Here is a 19,384-nt window from a genome sequence, read left to right as displayed (position 1 = left end):
TGTGAGTTCAACTGACCAAACTGGCACTGCTGAACCCTTAAGCAAGGATCTTAACCTTTATCTGTTCAGCTCAGATGTAAGTCGCTTTGGGGGAAATCAATGCATGCATGTTCCGTTTTTGCTCACTGAAACTTGCTTCTAGGCAGCATTAGACAGCCAGACGAAGATAGAAAGACTAGGGAGCTTGTGCAGACAGATGGGTAAGAGTGTTTGTTAGCATGGCAGAGTTCACACTATAATGCATGTGCATACATCTCACTTTATTGCCCACCCCTAGACGGATCACGTCACATCTCACTGCAGCATTATGCTGGCTGTGTGTCAGAATCAATAACAGAAACTACTAAGAATGGATATGCATTCTGACAAAATTAAACTAAAATTTTGACAATTTGAAATCTGTGAGATGATAAAGCCATAAATCATGATAAGTCCGTGACTACTTTACCCTCCATAAGGGTCATGGTGAATCTGGAGACTATTCTTGGAACACTGAGCATGAGGTAGGGATACATCAATGACAAGCATAATTTAATTTAATTATATATTATGATTTGATCATTTAAGTAATTTGTGCTGTTTAAGTTTGTTACTGGCAGAAGGAAGTAATGTAAGATCTGTTTTATTATTATAATATTGTTATATTGGGAAGAATATTGTTATTATTATTAAGACCATAGATAAGGAACATACTATCATTATACCTACAGAATTCTTTGAACAGTACAGTTTGAGCGTTAAATACAAATTGCGTTCGTATCTACGCACGTAATATTTTCTTTTCACGTTTGTTCTTTTCAAGTTTAAAATTGTGGTTTTGCATTGTCAGGCTTTGTTGAAGTTAAAACACATCCTTTGGGATTACGGGGGTAATTTAATTTCTTTATTGCTGTATGTGGATCATAATCCTTTAATATCACAACACCTGGTGTTGAAGCATGTTGTCACTCTCATTTCTACTGTGGGAAGCTGGTATTTTCAAAGCCTATTTCTCAGTCATCCATCTCAGTTCACTGATTGTTTTACAGCACAACATTAGTGGGGGCTTTGATGCTGCTGAGCTACTTTGACTTTTGCAGGTGAGCAGGGCTTACACCCATCACCCAGCTGCTGATGCAATCATCCAAACCGTAATTTAGTTTCAGAGAATTGCAAGAAAGCCGCGATCTTTCATAAGTAACAGCTGGGTTTCATCCAGACCTTTGGACAACTGAGAATTTAGATTACTTTTTTTTTTTCAAAATCGCACATTTTCCCCATAAAAAAAGTCAACTTACTGGGACATTGTCCCCAGATAACCTGCAGAACCAGAAATGTTTAAAACTTACATGTTAGTGTACAGTGTAACTTGATTTATTTGAAACATGGAAACACAAATACAGAAACATTTTCTTGTTAAAATGTACTTCAGTTCAGAGCACAAGAAAAACCTAAGATAGAAACATCATAAACATCTCCTATTTTTCCCCTTTAATTTGCTGAAACTGTTATCACATCCATTGTGCTGTGTAACATGCTGAGAAGTGTGTTTATCATTTGATTGCTGGCTACAGCTTGTCTTCCTGACGTCTGACAATGTTTTGCCTTCATCCGCAGTGACAGCTGTTTATTCTGTATACATTCTTATAAGTAGCACTAAATTCTTACCCTGTTATATATATTTATATAACATATCAAAATCCTGTAGCTATAAAAAATATAATTTAACTGTAAATCAAATTTCCTCCTGTCTTCGCAATTTTATCAGTACATATGTAAATAAATATCTTTTTTACACTAGTTAGAAATCTCAATACAAAGTCAAAGTAATAATATAAGTGAATTGATCCCCCATGCCCCTTGCTCCAGCTTGTGAATATATAACAGTATCAGGAACACAGCACTTTACATGACACTTTATGTCATATTTCAGGCTCTGAAACGGCATGAGGAATGTAGAACAATGTGGCCTGGCCACTAGCCTTTCTCTTAGGCTAACTAACAATGCTACTGAGGTCAGATCATGACGAGCTGTCACAGACAGTCATGACAGATGTAATCCCCCCAAATCCCACCAGTGTGCGTGAGGCTCAATGCTGCTGTTGGGCCGTTACAGAGCCCAGCTGGGCTGCGTCCCCCAGATTGACAGCTGTCTAGGTGAAGGCTGGATGTAGCGTAAGCTGAAGGTATCCCTAGCTTCGCTGGCACTCGTTCCTGCTACAGGTGGCCTGCCGTTCAATGCGCCAGGTACCTTCCTCGTACGTGCAGTAGCAGATGGTGCAGTCGTCAATCTTAACCTCACGGCCCGCTGGGATTACTGCATTGTCCGCGTAACAGTTGGGTCCTAAATGCACAGAGAAGAAAAATAGGCAGGCTCACTGTTAAAGTACAAAGAGAAATTAACCTTCATATAAATCCATTTGTTTACTGTGGAGAGGAATTCATGTTATACTGAAATACAGTCATTGTAAAAAAAAAAAGAAGTGCCCTTCATGCATTACAGGCAGAAAAGTGCTACAATAAGAGGCAACATGGAGATTTAAAAATACCAGAGCTAAACAAAGCTCATTATTTTTCCTTTTTGGTTGAAAACAATAGCAATAAAATGCAATATAATGAATCTTGGTTGTGTTCAGGATTTGAGTTTGTCTGTCTTTGTGACATTCAGTGGTATTATTTTCTCCAGCTCATTTTTAAAAAAAAAAAACTAGAAAGAGAAATAGTTGAGAAAAGTTTGTTTGTAGATCTGTTGTGAGAAACACATAACAGCTTAAAGGCACATCACCAAGAGTAGAAAAAAATGCTGAACCTGTGTGTTGCTTATTGCAGCCCAAGCAATGTCACTGAACTGTTTCTCAACCTATCCTCATATTCTGTAAAGGTTTAACAAAATGCAGTGATGTGCTCAGCGTTTAACTCTGCCCCATTTAAAGCACAACAAAATGTAACGCAATATAGCTGCAGTATAGTTTAAATGCAAATCGTTACATACAATGCAGGTCTTTAGAGATTGATGAACAAGATTCCAGAGCCTACGACATGTGTTCCTTTTTGTGGCTGTTAATGGGGTTTTAGTAATAGCAGTACAGTTCGGAATACCTTAATAGATAAACATTAAAATGGTTTTAGTGTACAATGTCCATTTCTCCCTTCCATCTGCTGATGTACATAAATGCAGCCTGAATGATCTCATTTGCCCGCAGTCCTTTTGTGTTCTACTTCGGCATTGCCTCACACAGACAGCAATCAGCATGGAAATGGTTCTCTTGGGGATCTCAAAGGAAAACCGTTACATGACAAAACATACTGCTCAGACACTGGAGACCTCAGCCTCAGGGTTTACATAAAACATGATCACATTATAATGTCAGACCAAAGATAATTGCTAGGAAGAGAAATTAAGGTGTAAAGAATTTATGGATGTGCATTATAAAGACCCCCATCTGCCTTATTGCAGGATATGCTTAAGAAATAAGTAGAATGTTACTGCATTAAACACACTAATCACTATACAGCCAGGTCCATAAGTATTCAGACAGAGACTCAAATTTTGGGATTTTGCCTCTCCACACCATGGCGATGGATTTTAAATGACATGTAGGCTTTCTGCTTTAATGGGTTCTTCCTGGCTGAAGAAAAACTTCTTCACAACATCAAGTCAAGAACACTCTTGAGGAGGTAAGAATATCATTGTCCATGTCTACAATCAAGAATCACCTTAATGAATGTAAATACTGAGGGTTTACAGACTGCTTTAAGATGCAAACCACAGGTAGCATTCAAGAACTGAAATGCCAGATTACGCTTTACTAAAAAGCATCTGCATACGTCTGGCCAGTTCTGGAACAAGACAATTTGGACAGCTGAAACCAAGATTAACTTAAGTGATGGTGAGAGAAGCATCCAAAGCATACCACATCATCTGTCAAACATAGCACAGGCAGTGTTATGGCATGGGCATATGTATGGCTGCTAATGGAACTGGGTCATGGCTGTTTATTGATGATGGGGCTGCTAATAGAAATAGCAGAATGAATCCTTATGTGTTTAGAGTTATAATTTTCTGCTCATGATCAATCATATTCTGCAAAACTGATAGGACAGCACATCACAGTACAGAGAGATAGTGACCCAAAACATACCAAGAAAGCAATCCAAAAGATTCTATAGGCAAATAAGTGAAGTGTTCTTAAATGGCAGCGTCAGTCACCCAAACTCAACCCAACTGAGCATGATTTTAACTTATTGAAGACAAAACTAAAGAAAGAAAGACCCACAAACAAGCAACAGGATGCTACAAGCTACAACTCAAGGGGGGGAATTACATTTCTCCAAATTCTTTTAAGCCTGTGAAAACAGAGAGAATATGTAAAAAATGTCTACGAATCCTAAACTGTTGCATTTCAAATCCACTGTTTTTACAAAATTAAGAAAATTGTTTCACTGTACAAATACCTATGGACTCAATATATGTAGAAAACCATTGCAAAACCATTAAATTTTTTTATTTTGGGAATTTTATCACAAAGAACTATTTTTTTTATTTCTGAAAGGCACATCAGTGACAAATGTCTAAATTTAGACATTTCAAGAACACTTTCAACTACTGATGAAACAAAAAAAAAAGGGATTTCAGCTTCCTTTCTTTGCTACCCTTGTAAGACAGATTGACTCTGATACCCCTAAGACTTTCTGTATTGCTGATCAAGAAGCTGAAATGGTTCAAGGGAACTAGCACATAGAACATGCTGCCATTTTACAATGTGTGCTATTCTGCCCTTTTAAGCAAAAAAAAAAAAAAATCTACAAACCGCATTTTTTTTTCCTGTAAATGACACATTCACAAAATGCCATTTTAATTGCCTCTGACACTGGACCTGGGCAACAGGCATTCTTTTCTTTTTTCCACAGCAGACTGATATGCACCAAGCCTAGATATTAAGCTTTTCAGCCTCTACAAAGGCATTATCATAGACAGAAGTGGTGCACTCTCGGGGATATAGGTGCATCAATCTGCATGAATATTTAGTTGATGCTGTCAAAACGTCAGTGCAGTTGTATTTATAATCATTTCAATCTGAGTTTCAGAGTCCCTCCTGAATACCAAGTCTGTTTATGGAAATGACAGTGTCATTGCTGTTCCATCAAGAACATTTGCATCCCACATTAATCTCTGACTCTGAATATTAGTTAATTTGACTTCTGTAAATTTAACTGTTACACAAAAGATGATTTTTACATGTAAGTGTTAAACTTTCAAAACAATGGAAGAGATACTTGGACTTTACCCTTATCCTAAAACCAAAGCAGCAGCGTGGGGTGCTAGACTCAAAAGGCAACGCCATTAGGCACTTTTGGCACATTCAGGGATGAGCCTCATTTCCTTATGCTTCACCAGTAATTGAGATAAAGAGTAAAGGAGGAGAAAAGCTTGATCCCTGAAAACGGTATGATCTTTTATACCTCATTAGAGCTCATGCTCTTGAAGAGAGCCCAAAGCACAGCAAATGAACACTGCACTCAGAATCACAGCAAAAGATCTCCCTTTAATGCAGCCTTTCAGCACACATGCATTATAAATGCAGCTAAATGACCTTGCTTTGTAGTGCAGGAAGAAAAATGAAGTTTGGTTTTCTTTTCGGTGGTGTCGGGCTATCTGAAGAGAGCCATGTATTGCTAACACATTAATTAATTAATTAATTAATTAAGCTATTATCATTAAAATTCACATGTTGCTCTGGATTTTTGTTATCAGTTATAACCAATTAGCATGCATAAATGGCAAAAAACCTTCTTTTCCCCTTACAACAAAATGCAAAGAACGGGAAATTAGAATATTGTCGGATACATTGCTTTACAGTAAATATTACAGTGGTGATCATAATTTATTTTCGTTTTTATGTGTATTGAATACAATTTTACACACACACACACACACACACACATTATATACAGTACACACACACAATTAGATATATACACACTCACGGAGCACTTTATTAGGAACACCTGTTCATTCATGTTATTATCTAATCATATGGCAGCTGCACAATGCAGGAAATCATGCAGATATGCATCAGCAGCTTCAGGTTATGTTTACATTTATCAGAACGGAGAAAAACATGATCCCAGTTATTTTGATCATGGCATGATTTTTGGTACCAGACTGAATGATTTGATTATTTATATAACTGCTAATCTCCTGAGACTTTCATGCACAACTATCTTTTGAGTTTATTCAGAATTACTCAGAAATAAAATTTGATTTGATTTGAATGGTACAATAAAGATAAAACATTACGTGAGCATCAGTTCTCCAGGACAGAAACCTGGAGAAATCCATGTTATCTCATTGCACTGTGTACTGTGTCAGCTATATATTGTTAAAATGACAATAAAATCTACTTGACTTGACTTGAAATGCCATGTTGATGAGAGAGGTTAACTGAGAATATACAGACTAGTCAAAGGAGAAAATTCTACAGTAACCACTGTGGTGGATAGAGACTCACCAATACTGGACAGATAAAGACTATTCTAGTGAATTTCTGACAAATTGTAATTTCTGCTGAGGCACACAGATGGTAGGTTCAGTATCTGCTACCAACAGCATGAATCCATAAAATAACAGCATGAATCCATGTATCCGGATCCATGGAGGTGGTATAATGGTGTGAGGAATGTTTTCTTAACACAGTAACACTATCATTGCCTGAGTGCCACAGCCTGTTTGAGTTTTGTTACTGACCATGTGCATCCTGTCATGGCCACAAATTGACCATCTTCTAATGACTCCAACATGATAATGTACCATGTCACAGAGCAAAATGAATCACAAACTGGCTTCATGATCATAACAGTGAGCTCATTGTTCTTCGTTGGCTTTTCCACTGAATCCATATGAACACCTTTAGGATGTGGTAGAACAGTAGATTCACAGCACAAAAGTACACCTGGTAATACTGCAGAACATTTTCCAACAAATTGTGGACACCATTCATGAAGAAATCATGCTATTTTGAAAGCATAGGGAGGCCCTACCCAGTATTAGCATAGTGAACATCCATTCATTCATTCATTTTCTACCGCTTATCCGAACTACCTCTGGTCACGGGGAGCCTGTGCCTATCTCAGGCATCATCGGGCATCAAGGCAGGATACACCCTGGACGGTGTCCCAACCCATCGCAGGGCACACACACACTCTCTTTCACTCACGCAATCACACACTACGGACAATTTTCCAGAGATGCCAATCAACCTACCATGCATGTCTTTGGACTGGGGGAGGAAACCGGAGTACCCGGAGGAAACCACCGAGGCACGGGGAGAACATGCAAACTCCACACACACAAGGCGGAGGCGGGAATGGAACCCCAACCCTGGAGGTGTAAGACGAACGTGCTAACCACTAAGCCACTTTTTTCCCCCCAGTATAGTGAACAGTGAGTGTATATTCCATGTGCCCACTGTGACACCTACAGCACTCATAATGAACCCTGAGAAGCCTGTCATAATTTGCCATGAATATTTTACCCAATCATTTACGTATCTCATTTGAAAACATGAGAGCTCCTAATCCCCAGAATTGTGGCCTCTCTATCTGTTATTCCACAGTCTGAAGGGCTTTCAGCTCTCACTCGGCCTGTTTACTACAACCTGCTTGGCTTCACGGTGACCCCAGTGTCTAAGCTCTTCAAGAAGAGCGACTGTTTTTCCGTGTGTTGCCAAGGCGATGGCTCGCACGACGCAGGGTCGCCAAAATGGAGTGCACAGCAGGGAAATAGGCAGCAAGACTGTGCTCTTTAAAAGCTTCTACAACACCATGCTGTGAGCTCCTGTTATGTCACAAGAGGAAGACATGTTCTGCCTGTGGTAAACTAGATAAAAAGCATGTCAGCATCCAATCGGAAAGTATCTTATTTGTGGTTGTGTTAAAACTTGTGAAGTTGTTATATGTTTGACTTGATGCACCCAGTTATTCAAAATATTAGATTTTTTTCCTCCTTCCAAGACAGAGTGACATTTCTGGCACTACTCTGCTGTGCCATAAATGAAAGAAAATGTTTAATGTCAAGTCTTGTATTTAATGACAGCCTGTGAATGACTAAAAGCACAGCCTGCATGCTAGACATGATTGTGTGAGTGTGTTTGCACCTTTACTTCGATTCCCAACGATGCTGCCGCTCGCAGATGTTCTTTGATATTCATGAACAACTGCCTATGGTGGATGTTACCAATAGCACTCACTTTCATCTCAACCCCATGGCACTTCCTCAAGTGTCTCCCAGCATACCGCCTCAGCAACACATCCCAGGGACTGCACATAATGCTCCATTCAGCAGTCCTGAAAAAGAACTAAACCTCGCCTCTTCATAATCAACAAATGGCGACATCAATCCCCTGGACTGCATTCAAAAATCTCTTTGCTTTTCATGTTTTAACACCCACATAAAATAAATGATATTTAGGTGAATATGATGCAATGTCCAATGCCATGTTGAAGGCTTTCAGGAAGCTAAAACTGTTTTTGGTTTAGCTGCACTACTTTTTTTTACTATTAGCCTGCCCTGGCCACAGGAGAAATAAAAGAAATGATAAAATAGCCTAATAACTGTGAAAATGATAGATATATATATCCCCTTTGAGTTGCCAGCTTTCTGTGAGACCTGATATAAGCTGGCCAGACTGTGTGCTCAGCATTGACTGGGTGCATGATTATGATTACAGGAGAACTGCCAGCATCCGGTTTATTTACTGATTCTCCACAGCGCCTTCCCATTTTGTGTCAAGTCCACGATCCAAAATGAAGATGACACCTCCAATTTCTTCTTTTCTTCACCAGCTATCATCATTTCATTCAGAAGACATTCCATTTTTCAAAAACCCCAGACTGAGGGCTCTCATTCTCGTAACCAGACCAAATGAGTGTCAGCCAGATGATAATAGGCTCTTAATGGCTCAAATTGAACAGTCACACTGACTCTGTTTGACTAAGAACTATGACAAACAAAAGATGTGCACAAAGTAAGATATAAGGCACTGATGTTAGGGTGGTGCACCCCTGATACCTATTAGGATTCCAGACTAACTTAGAGCTGCCTTACAAAGCTGCCATCCTGTAGTGTCACAGAAAAAGGCTTTGAAGTCTTACTTCTGATGTGTGTAAATCTCAGGAGGTCGGAGCATCTGCCTACCTATCACAACACATCTGTTCCACACACTTTGTACCCGAGACCGTTGCAACACAAGCCACGAAAATTATACCACACTTAGCGGATACTCCAAACATCAGGAAATAAAAAGAAGTGCCAATGTTTTATATCAAAACGTGTTTTGTTTTATATCAAAATCTGAAAATTTTCAGGCTTTTTGCTATTCTCAGCTGCATGTAGACATCCTTAAATAATTATGGCCTGACCCTGGAACAAAATTTTCAACCTTTTCCTCCATATCTGTCTCCACTAATGAGTGTGCCTGTGGTGTTGCAGGTGAGCTGTTCTTCACAATCGACTAGCATCTAGACCTGAATCCATGTTGGTCCTTTTCACATGCCAATCAAATTTTGATGAATAGTCAAAATCCCCACCTTCCCAAATAAGCAGTTTCACTCGTTAATACGTCACACTGCAGAAAAAAAATGCACTTCTATTTTTATTTCGCAACACCTAGTAAGCACACTCTGAAATTAGGTGGTCTTGTAAAATATTGTGGAATACCAGCAACTGTAATTCTCTGCAGAGAGGAAAGAGTTCCAACTCATCGTAAAAGCATAAATCCTGACCGCTTGAGTGCACACACTGGCATTTGTTCTGCTGTGTTTGGTGCTTCAATCTTAATACCACCCCTGTTCTTGTTGGCATTTGCTTTTCTGTTTCGTGGGTTCTATTTCAATGTATTCAGATATTCTGCTCATCCTAGCCAGGCTTAACAAAATTCCTCTTGATTCATTTAGATGCCTCCTTAAAATAATGGCCTTCTCTAGTTTATTGACAACTAAGCACAGAACTATAGCTGCCAAGCCTGAGATCCATATCCTGAGTTGTCATCCTGTTTTGCTGAAGAAAGCAACATTGCTACCAGTGCCATGTTAGATTAGGATCAGAGAAGAAGCACAGGGAGTACGAACTCCATATAATCTGTGATGCTGCAAACTTTCCCCAAAACACTGTAATGTGCTCTGATTCTGCAATCCACACTCCCACCAACCCACCCACCCATTCATACACACACTCATATTTATGCAATGTTTAGGCTTTTTAGCTCATTTTATTATCCAAATTGTGCCAGCAGGCACAGCCCAGAAAAGTAAAAGTGCAAAGACAAATTTTAAAATTTCACTGAGAAGACAGCATCCTAGCACTGCAGAAAAATGGAGTCTTTTCTATTCTCGGCACTTTCCCAATTGAGTGGTTTTCCGTAGCCTACTCTACAGTTTTTTTTGCCAGACAAATAAAGTGATAACATTGTTTTTTTTTGCTTCTTTTGTGTGTGTGTGTGTGTGTGTGTGTGTGTGTGTGTGTGTGTGTGCAAATGTTTAATCATCAGTGGCCTTGGGCTGGTGAAAGCAGGCACTGAAACACCTGCTAGAGTTAATCACCTCATCTCACCTTCATAAATCAGGGAAAGGAACTCTGATGGTTCATTAGTGCAAGTACTGGTGAAAGAACATCTCCATTTCATTAATGTTGCTAATGGAAAATAGTATCAATTTTTTTTAAAAACTTAATGCATCTGCAGATTCAAGTTTTTCATTGTCATGCAGTGAAATGATAGCTTACAAAGAACCTAGTGCTTTTCCACCCTAGAAAAAATCATTTTCATTTTTGATCACTGCATAAGGAACATCCTGTTGTAAGGAAACAATTGAATGACATTGGCTATTTATATTTCTTAAAATGAAATCTTGACTGTGCTTTTATATGGTACCCAATTGCTCGGTTGCATTTTAAGGACGAAAGAAACCTGTAGCAAACACATTTAATTTAACATCAAGACATTTTACAAAAATACTTTATTTCATTGAAACATCTAAACCTGTTAAGTCATCTAAATATAAACGTTTAGTTTGTCAATTTATAAAGGACATGAAACCACATGCAAAGACCACTCATGGTACAGAGACACGCTTCTATCATGCTGTCTTTCTTGTGAACTGTGAGGGGAGGTAATTGAACGTATTGCAGGCAAGTCACTGCAGTCACTTCTGAGAAGTGATTTTCACTTTGCTTATAGGAGACGTGGAGACTCAGAGGGGGATGAGGGAAAAAGGGTAGAAATAAAGAAGGGGAGAGAGAGATAGACCAAGCGAGATTAAAGCAATGAGTGTAAAGAAAAAGAAAGAGGAAAGAGAGGGAGCAACAGATAGGAGACTCACCGCTTTTGCACACTGGGCAGCACTGGTCAGGCTCATATATAGGATCCACACACTCTGTCTGCGGGCAAGCCGAGACAGAACACAAAACCTCCCCACTGGGTTCACATCTGCATTTCTCACATGGAGATACCTAGATACATAAACCCACATAAACTTTACATATGTACACAACAAAGAATTTACACAGTGATACAAAACATACTATACATTAATCCAAAAGAGGATATATTTATGGAGTGTGTGTATATACACACTATATAGCCAAAAGTATGTGGTCACATGACCATCACATCCATATGTGCCCATTACATTACCATGGCTATTAACATGAAGTTGGTCCCCTTGTTGCTGTTATAATATCCTCTACTCAACTGGGAAGGCTTTGTAAAAGATTTTGGATTGTTCATTAATAAGGTCAGGCACTTATATTGGATGCGACGGCCTGGCACACAGTCAGAGATCCAGTTCATCCCCATGGTATTCGGTGTGGTTGCTGTCAGGGCTTGGGCCACTCAAGTTCTTCCGCTCCAAACTTGGCCAACCATGTCTTTATGAAGCTTGCTTTGTGCACACTGTCATACTAGATCAGGGTTGAGCCTCAGTTCTTGTGAAAGGTAACTGTAGTGCCACAGCAGACAAACACATTCAATGAAACTGTGTGTCCAACTTTGTGGTAACAGTTTGGGGAAGAACCAAATATGGGTGTGATGGTCAGATGTCAACAAACCTTCAGACATAATGTGTAAATGTTTGAACACTTATTGATATTTTATTTATTTATCATATACTTTAGTCACAATATAATTGAAATACAATTAAATAATGAATATGTGTCAATTCACTGGAGTTGGAAGAGGGTTTATACCATAAGATGTCTACCAATGGTTAGTCTATATAAAATAATATAGGAAGGCCAGATTGAAATTTGTCAAATAAGATCTAAAAATGTATATGCAGTTCTAGGACATCATATAGAGATATGAACAAAGATTCTTATACAAAAATAGAAAGATTAGCTAATAAACATGCTTCTTTGTAGTTTTTTTTTTTTTTTACAAATGCAGTTTCATGATGCAGAAACTAATTCTGCCTGCATGGTAAATCTAGAGGCTTATACCATGGATTGTTGATATACTGGTGTTCACAGATATGCACCATAATGCCCCAGAAAACAGCAAGTATGCTTACTTACAGGATATGCTCACACCACTTTATTTAAGAGGCACAAAAAACTTGAAGAGTGTCTCAAGCTGAGAGAACAATAGACTGTGTGCCACTCTCTACCAGATGTATTTATGGCAACTTGTTGAGCATAAACTTCTCATAACCATAAACATATCATCTACTCTGAAAATGTAAATGATACACACCATACGTCTGTCTATAAGATCACCTCAGGGTCTTCATATTATGCTTGGTTAAGTAACCTCTGCCAAGACTGTAATTGTTAAGGTTGCCCTTTGCATATGTATTAGGATTACTAAATCCATCCCCTAGATATTGCCTCTTTTTGAAAATAGACTTAATTTGTGTGTGGTATTGCAGAGGTATCTAATGATAAGGCAAAGAAAGGGCAGCACATGAAAAACATGAAAGCATGAAAATAAACAGAGGCATAACAACAGGTAAAAACAACAAGCAGATACAAATCTCTCTCTGGCCAATGACTCACAGTTCAAAAAGAATAATTGGTAGAACTGATACTGCTTCCTCACCTCATGACACAAGTGCTGCGTCGGAGGAAGGCTTGTGACTAATCAGCAAGCACTGTCATATGGATAACCACCAAAACGTGTCCTTCTATTTTAACATCATGATTTGCATCTAAATAGCAGCTCTGGGATTACAGATACCATTAAGATCATAGAACACCTGGGAAAACAATAACACCCTCTTGCTATGGGGTTATTAGAAGTGGACAAGAATAAGATTTAAAAAAGTATTTGATGAATACAAAGAAAAAGTAAGAACAAGAATGCAGCACATTTTTGTTCTGTTGCAATCAATAGTGAATCAAGAATTGATGTGCACATATTAGATTATTTCGACTTGACTCCACCAGAGCACAAAAATTCAATTCACCTTTGTGATGAACAGACATCCAGGGAACCAGTGGTGTAATGTGAGTGGCATATGGGCTGGCAGTCATTTCTTTCTGCCACAAAATTTACTATAGATATCGGTAGAACTATATAGTTTAGTAATAATGTCCAGTGTAAACTGAAACTACTGGAAATGTTTACAACGTCAGGTGATGGCAAAAATAAAAATTACAAACGACTGTTTACTCTTTAGAAGAACATATTTCAATGGTTATAAAGCAGTAGAATAAAATAAAACCAAGTGGAATGGTCTAACCTTGAACTCCTCCAGGGATGTGTAAGTCTTTCCTCTAAATTCACAGTAATTCTTCTGTTCCTTACACTGAGGACAGCATTGGCTGGTGTCCACACGCAGACAACGAGGGTGGACTTTTGGACACTCTGGCTGGTCACACAGGGGTCCCTCATCCGTGCACAAGCAAGGGCATGTGGAGGGTCCAGGAGTAAACTTTTCACCAATGGCAAACACAAATCCTGTCTCGTCCATACATCCCTTGCCTCTATAATCAGGATATGCATACTCGTCAGTGGTGTCCAATGAGGCATTGGCCTCTCCTGTCGGATCTTCATCAGTTTTCCTTACAGAGTTCTGCTCAGTCCAGACCTCTAGAATCTTTCCCTGAAGTTTAGATCCTCGCTTTAAGGAGCTCCAGCTGGGTTTCATTTTGCTACTGCTTGTCTTGTTGCCACCTCTCACCCCTTCAAGTCCTAGACTATCAATGTCCTCCAGGCGCTGTTGGCCACTGGGGTTCACCTCGCCCTGCTTGGAATGGCTTAGTGCCCACTCTAGCCGCTCCCTTTCCCCTGCCTTGGGAACTGGCACAATGGGATTGCCCCATGCACATGTCTGTATGAGCCAGGTTAGAACGATAAGTCTTGTTGTCATGGCAATAGAACACAGCATTTCTTCTCCCCACCACCCGCAAGGTGGGATGACACCTGGGCTTACATATCACTCCTCACATGGCAAACAGGATTAGACTCATCTGCAGCAAAATAAAAACTTCAACTACTCACCTTTTAAAACAGTCATTATGAAACATGATGGACATCCACCATGGACGTTACCCAACTCCCCAACGACTGCTATGGGTATATTCAGCAAGAACAGCAAAACAGTTAACCAAAATCAATAACACAGTAAATGAATAAATCTGAAGTATTAATGTACTTCCCACAGCAATCCAGAGGTAATATATTGCACTTATTTAAACCACATTTTTATTGATTTTACTGTCCATTTATTACTTGTGATTATGGTGCTTGAAATAGTTTCTGTCAGAGTTGTTTCTGTTCATAGAACACGAAGGAAATGGAAATGTGTTAAATCACACAGAATTGAGTGCCATCACACATAGTGAAAGCAATCTTCCAGTTGCACCTTCACACATCGGTGATAGACACAAAAGTAAATTGCTTCAAAGATTGGAGGGTTGGATCATCAGCTTCTCAACCCTTCTCACCAATCCTTTACTCTCTGTCATCTTACAGCCAATCCAAGAAATTAAAGCCAGTTTGGTGAGACAAGAGGTTAATTGGGAACTGGACCTGAATCACACTCAGGCAAAGGTGACAAAATAAAATTTGGATTTCTAGAAGGCCAGATGGATGAAATATCACCAACTAATGAAACTTTATCAATCGACTTTACGCAATATGTCAGTCCGTCGGTTTAACAGTCATGCTCTTCGGGTCCCCTTGTTTTGTACATTTCAGTGTTTTCTCCCATCAGACCTCACTTATCAGCTCGTTAACATCCCTTCCTGAGATTCTGTTTGGAAGGAAAAGCTCAGATCTGCAGTAATACAGAAGCAATAGCTGGATAAGAGATAAAGAGCCTGTTGATGCCCAACACAGGTGCACAGGCGCTTCAGAACCTCACCATACTAACATCTACAGTGGGAAAAGCCTTTGTATAACTCATCTCACTGACTTAACAGCAGTATAACAATTTAGACAGTGATTCCGCATTAACATTCCGCTGTCTTGACCACTTTGCGGCTCGCCCACAGACTTTAATAGCGTTTTATTTATTTATTTATTTTTGTTAGTACCCAAAGACTATTGAACACAACGCGCAATTCAGAAGCCTGTAAAATCTCTAGCGTTTCTTATTTCTCTTTTAAATCTCCCTGCCAGTGTTGGCATCCAAAATAAAAACTATTTGTCCAAATGAATTGAATTATTTCTTTTTCACGGTGACTATATTCCCTAAAGAAGCTGTTTATATTCTGACAAACTGAACAAAGTCCATATCCCACACATTTAACTTAACTGTGCCGTTTAGGAATGAATACATTCATGCAATAACATACACATCATGCTATTTTGGATGTAATGATGAATACCTGTAGGTCTTTCGAGGAAGCTTTTATTTTAAAGCTCCTTGGTTCGTTAAAGACGAGGATTTAATCCGCACTCTTCCTATTCAGGTTTCTGAGCATCTCTACAGTGTCTACACTACACACTGTGCATGCATACATCTAACTGCGCTCTCAAACGCTGGCCAACCTTCCCAGCAAATTCTGTGTTGCCAGATCACTTCGTGTTATCGTCGTTTTCGAATAAACGTCCCTGAACTTCAATTCAGCGTTGTATAAAAGAGAAGCGTGTATAATTACGCATTAGTAATAAAATAATCTTAAATAATACAAGAATATACGGTGTCGTCCGAATACTATTTAAAAATAGACACGTTTACGGGTGAAAATAAAAACAATCTGGCAACACAGTAAGTGTCGGGGTTTGAGGCTGAATGGCTGCCTTGAGGAATAAGTTAAGGCTGAGAGAGAGAGAGAGAGAGAGAGAGAGAAAGAGGACCAAAATGCTGAAACGAATGCTAGGTTTCAAAACTCTTATTAGCGTACTAATCAAATTTTAGGCTTGTGGTGTGGAACACATTAGTACGTTATGCAGGTTTGGATGTAGGCTTATGTCAACAAAGCAAACCTGGGTGGCTGCAGTATTTTTTTTCTGTGGTGAAGTACATTCATATTTACAGCTACTGGAAGAAGACTTTTTCCAGAATGGCTCAGAAACCATGCAGTTTTACACTTGGGTTTTCCCCTGGTTCTCTGGTTTAAACCTACCTACTGAAAACATGCCACTTGAAATTTCCCATACAGTAGCTGTGTGTGTGTGTGTTGGGGGTCGGGGGGGTTGTTAGTTGCCCTGCAATGAACTGGAGTATGTCCAGGGTGTATTCTCATCTTATTCACATAAACTGCCATGACTGAATTGCAATAGTCCAGTCTCAAGATGACAAAGGGATGAAACGTCTACCTGAGTGGCCTCCGTGAATAGAAACGGCCTCTTCTGAAGTATCAATTGAAATGCAAAAAGGTGAAAGCGGAAAAAACCATATGAACCAGGCAATGTGTATATAAATGTGTATATGGGTGCATGAAATCCAAATGCCATGTGTCACCATCAGAGAGAATGACAAAATAATTTTTCTTTTGTTGTGACACTGTTTGGCTTAATCAACAAATTTTCTTATGAAGAGAGGCGATGTAATGTGATGTAGAGTTTTGCATGTAGCAATTATGAGAAGGTAATTTGAATATGTGTGACATTCTATTATATGGTTCTATGAACACTAGATAAATACCATGGGCAGTAAATATCACCCAGATACTTTTGCATATGTGCAGAATCACAACTGTGATCAATGTATAACTTTAGTATACAACGACTTATGCTTCTTGTTGAAATGGTTTGAACCACAGTCAACAATGAGCTGATTTGGCATCAGTGAAAATGTCCTCACTTACTTTTCCAAATCTTTCCCAGACCTGGTACACCACTTGGACACCATGAGACTATGCACTGTAAAGTGTAGTCAAGGCACATACTGTAGGAGCCAGTCATCCAATTATAGTAGCATCCTGAGACCTCTAACTATCAGCTACTGTATCTGCTATCTGTCTGTCCTTGAAAGACAAACTTCAAAAGCAAAATATTCTGGCACAATAGAAATATGCGTCACACAGATAGACATCAGGTGACGTCAGGTGATGTGTAATCTGACCAGAGTGGAAAACAGAGAAACTGACTACAGCCCTGTTGTTGTAAGAAAGTGGTTAAGATAATAGTGGCTAACTATTAATGATACTTCAAAAAACACTGGTCACTAGACAGCAGGACATATGGAAAATAGAGAAAGAGATGACAAGGTAAAATTTGTAATGTCAAATATCAGTGAAAAAAAGAGGGGGAAAACTGAAGGTACAGTGGTGAAGGGCATTGTATAGCAATAGTGAGTCAACCATGCTGGTGGCATGTATTCATCATCCTGTAGGTTACCAGATGGCAGGTGATGTGAAAAGCACAGGAAAGACCCCAATCAGGCAAAGAGGAGACTGCTGTACTGAGAAAAATCAAAGCTAAATCATGGACAGTGTGGTGAGAGCTAGTACAATGCTAGCAAATACTTTAGAAATACAACTCAAACTGTAGATAATAGGAGTCTATTAACAGCCATAGAGAATCTCACAATGCGGACACAAGATGTTAAGCAGAGAACTTCATAAACTTTGTGTGTTTGAGATTTGACTTATGATGTGTATGTGGTGAGAAGAAGAAAGGGAATGATAGTATTTACTGTAAATAGTATGTTATTCATCACTGTGAATTTGGTTTCAGAATGTGTGCAGGTGAGTCTGAGATTTACCTCCTGGAAGTTGCGATGAGTGAACTTCTCCTGCATACAATAGGACTGTTGTGCCTTGGGTGAGGTGATTATGTCCTTTAAAAAAAACTCATGTCCTATCCAGCACATATCTGCATTAATGTTATTGATTTTTCAGTCTGTCACAATCATTTCCACAAGGCTGCTCTGATGGGGTGAGATGGGAAAATCATTAATTCACCATTAAACAAAAATGTAGGCAGAGATGCATTTCAGTGGGACTCAGGCTGTTTGTTCTGGTTTCGCCTCTTCACAAAGAAGAGCTTCTTCTAAAACTAGAACAATCGATTCAATCCAGCAATATGCAGGTCTTAGCATAAAGACCTGACTCCAAAATAGTTAACATTTGGGGTTGGCGTTGTGTTCTGTAACTTGGCTTAATCAATGTTGAATAGGGTCACTGCTGGCTGAAAGAAGACCTCAGCAAATGACAACATGGTAATGGTTTGTTCTGTGAAGATGCATATATATGGAGCCTGTGAGGAAATCTGTTAATTCAGTACCTGTGAAAAGGCTTTTTTTCATGCCCAGTTAGGGGAAGAGGTAAAATAAAGTTCATCCCTGACAACACTAATACATTTGTTAAAAAGCCATTAGGATAGAGCCATTTATAAAACATGACTAGCATTGCACTATAATAGAATAACACAATAGTACCTCTCCAGTCGTTGTTATATACACAATCCCTTGAATGGAATATGCTGAATAACATGTTACCATTTTCAATATTTTGTTATTCTGGTTTGTACAAGGATCTGTAATTTGGGTGCATCAAATGAATAAAAGTTGAAAATGTGAACCCGGTGCATCCTGTGGATGAATTGCTTTGTGAAGCAAGAAGATACATTGCCTGCAGCATATCAAAAGAAATTCAGTGCTCCTTTAGCTAATACCATACTATAAATCAAAAATTAGCTCTTTTTAAAGGTATGAAATTCTAAGAGATTCACTGTGCATTAAAAAATAAATTCTCCTTGAGGATTGCATAGAAGTGCAAGCATCATTCACCCAAAATACCACATAGTCAAGCAATCCATGTATTATTGAAAACAGCTTCACTAATTTAGAACCACAACTGCAGCATCAGCAGATGTTATATTTGCAGAAATCAATAGAAAGTTATGAATGTTTTAAACTAAATTTAAAATATTCTGAAATTCATTAAAAATGCAACATTCAAATTGAAATATTGTCACGTTTATTTATATAGCACATTTAAAAGATAATGAGTGTAGGT

The 19,384-nt window shown here is 38.8% G+C and overlaps 1 protein-coding gene across 1 annotated transcript; it reads right to left on the bottom strand.

The window, feature by feature from the left end:
• Positions 1-1,474: 1,474 nt before the first annotated feature.
• Positions 1,475-15,913, bottom strand: vwc2 (von Willebrand factor C domain containing 2). The gene is made up of 4 exons (XM_060871367.1): positions 15,806-15,913; positions 13,714-14,443; positions 11,356-11,485; positions 1,475-2,323 (listed from the first exon to the last, which is right to left on the bottom strand). The coding sequence occupies exons 2-4, from the start codon at positions 14,359-14,361 to the stop codon at positions 2,172-2,174; spliced, it is 930 nt and encodes a 309-aa protein (XP_060727350.1). The 5' UTR covers positions 14,362-14,443; positions 15,806-15,913; the 3' UTR covers positions 1,475-2,171.
• Between the last annotated feature and the right edge of the window lie 3,471 nt (positions 15,914-19,384).

The sequence above is a fragment of the Tachysurus vachellii genome, chromosome 6 (assembly GCF_030014155.1).
Source record: "Tachysurus vachellii isolate PV-2020 chromosome 6, HZAU_Pvac_v1, whole genome shotgun sequence".
Classification (NCBI taxonomy): domain Eukaryota; kingdom Metazoa; phylum Chordata; class Actinopteri; order Siluriformes; family Bagridae; genus Tachysurus; species Tachysurus vachellii.
The sequence above is the reverse complement of the archived record's forward strand: the minus strand, read 5'-3'. Positions and strand labels throughout refer to the sequence as shown.

Coding starts and splice junctions, on each gene's coding strand:
- vwc2 (XM_060871367.1), bottom strand. CDS start 14,361: ATGCTGTGTTCTATTGCCATGACAACAAGACTTATCGTTCTAACCTGG. Junction 11,486..13,713: donor CATCCCTGGAGGAGTTCAAG/GTTAGACCATTC, acceptor TTATGTATCTAG/GTATCTCCATGTGAGAAATG. Junction 2,324..11,355: donor CTGCCCAGTGTGCAAAAGCG/GTGAGTCTCCTA, acceptor CTGTGCATTTAG/GACCCAACTGTTACGCGGAC.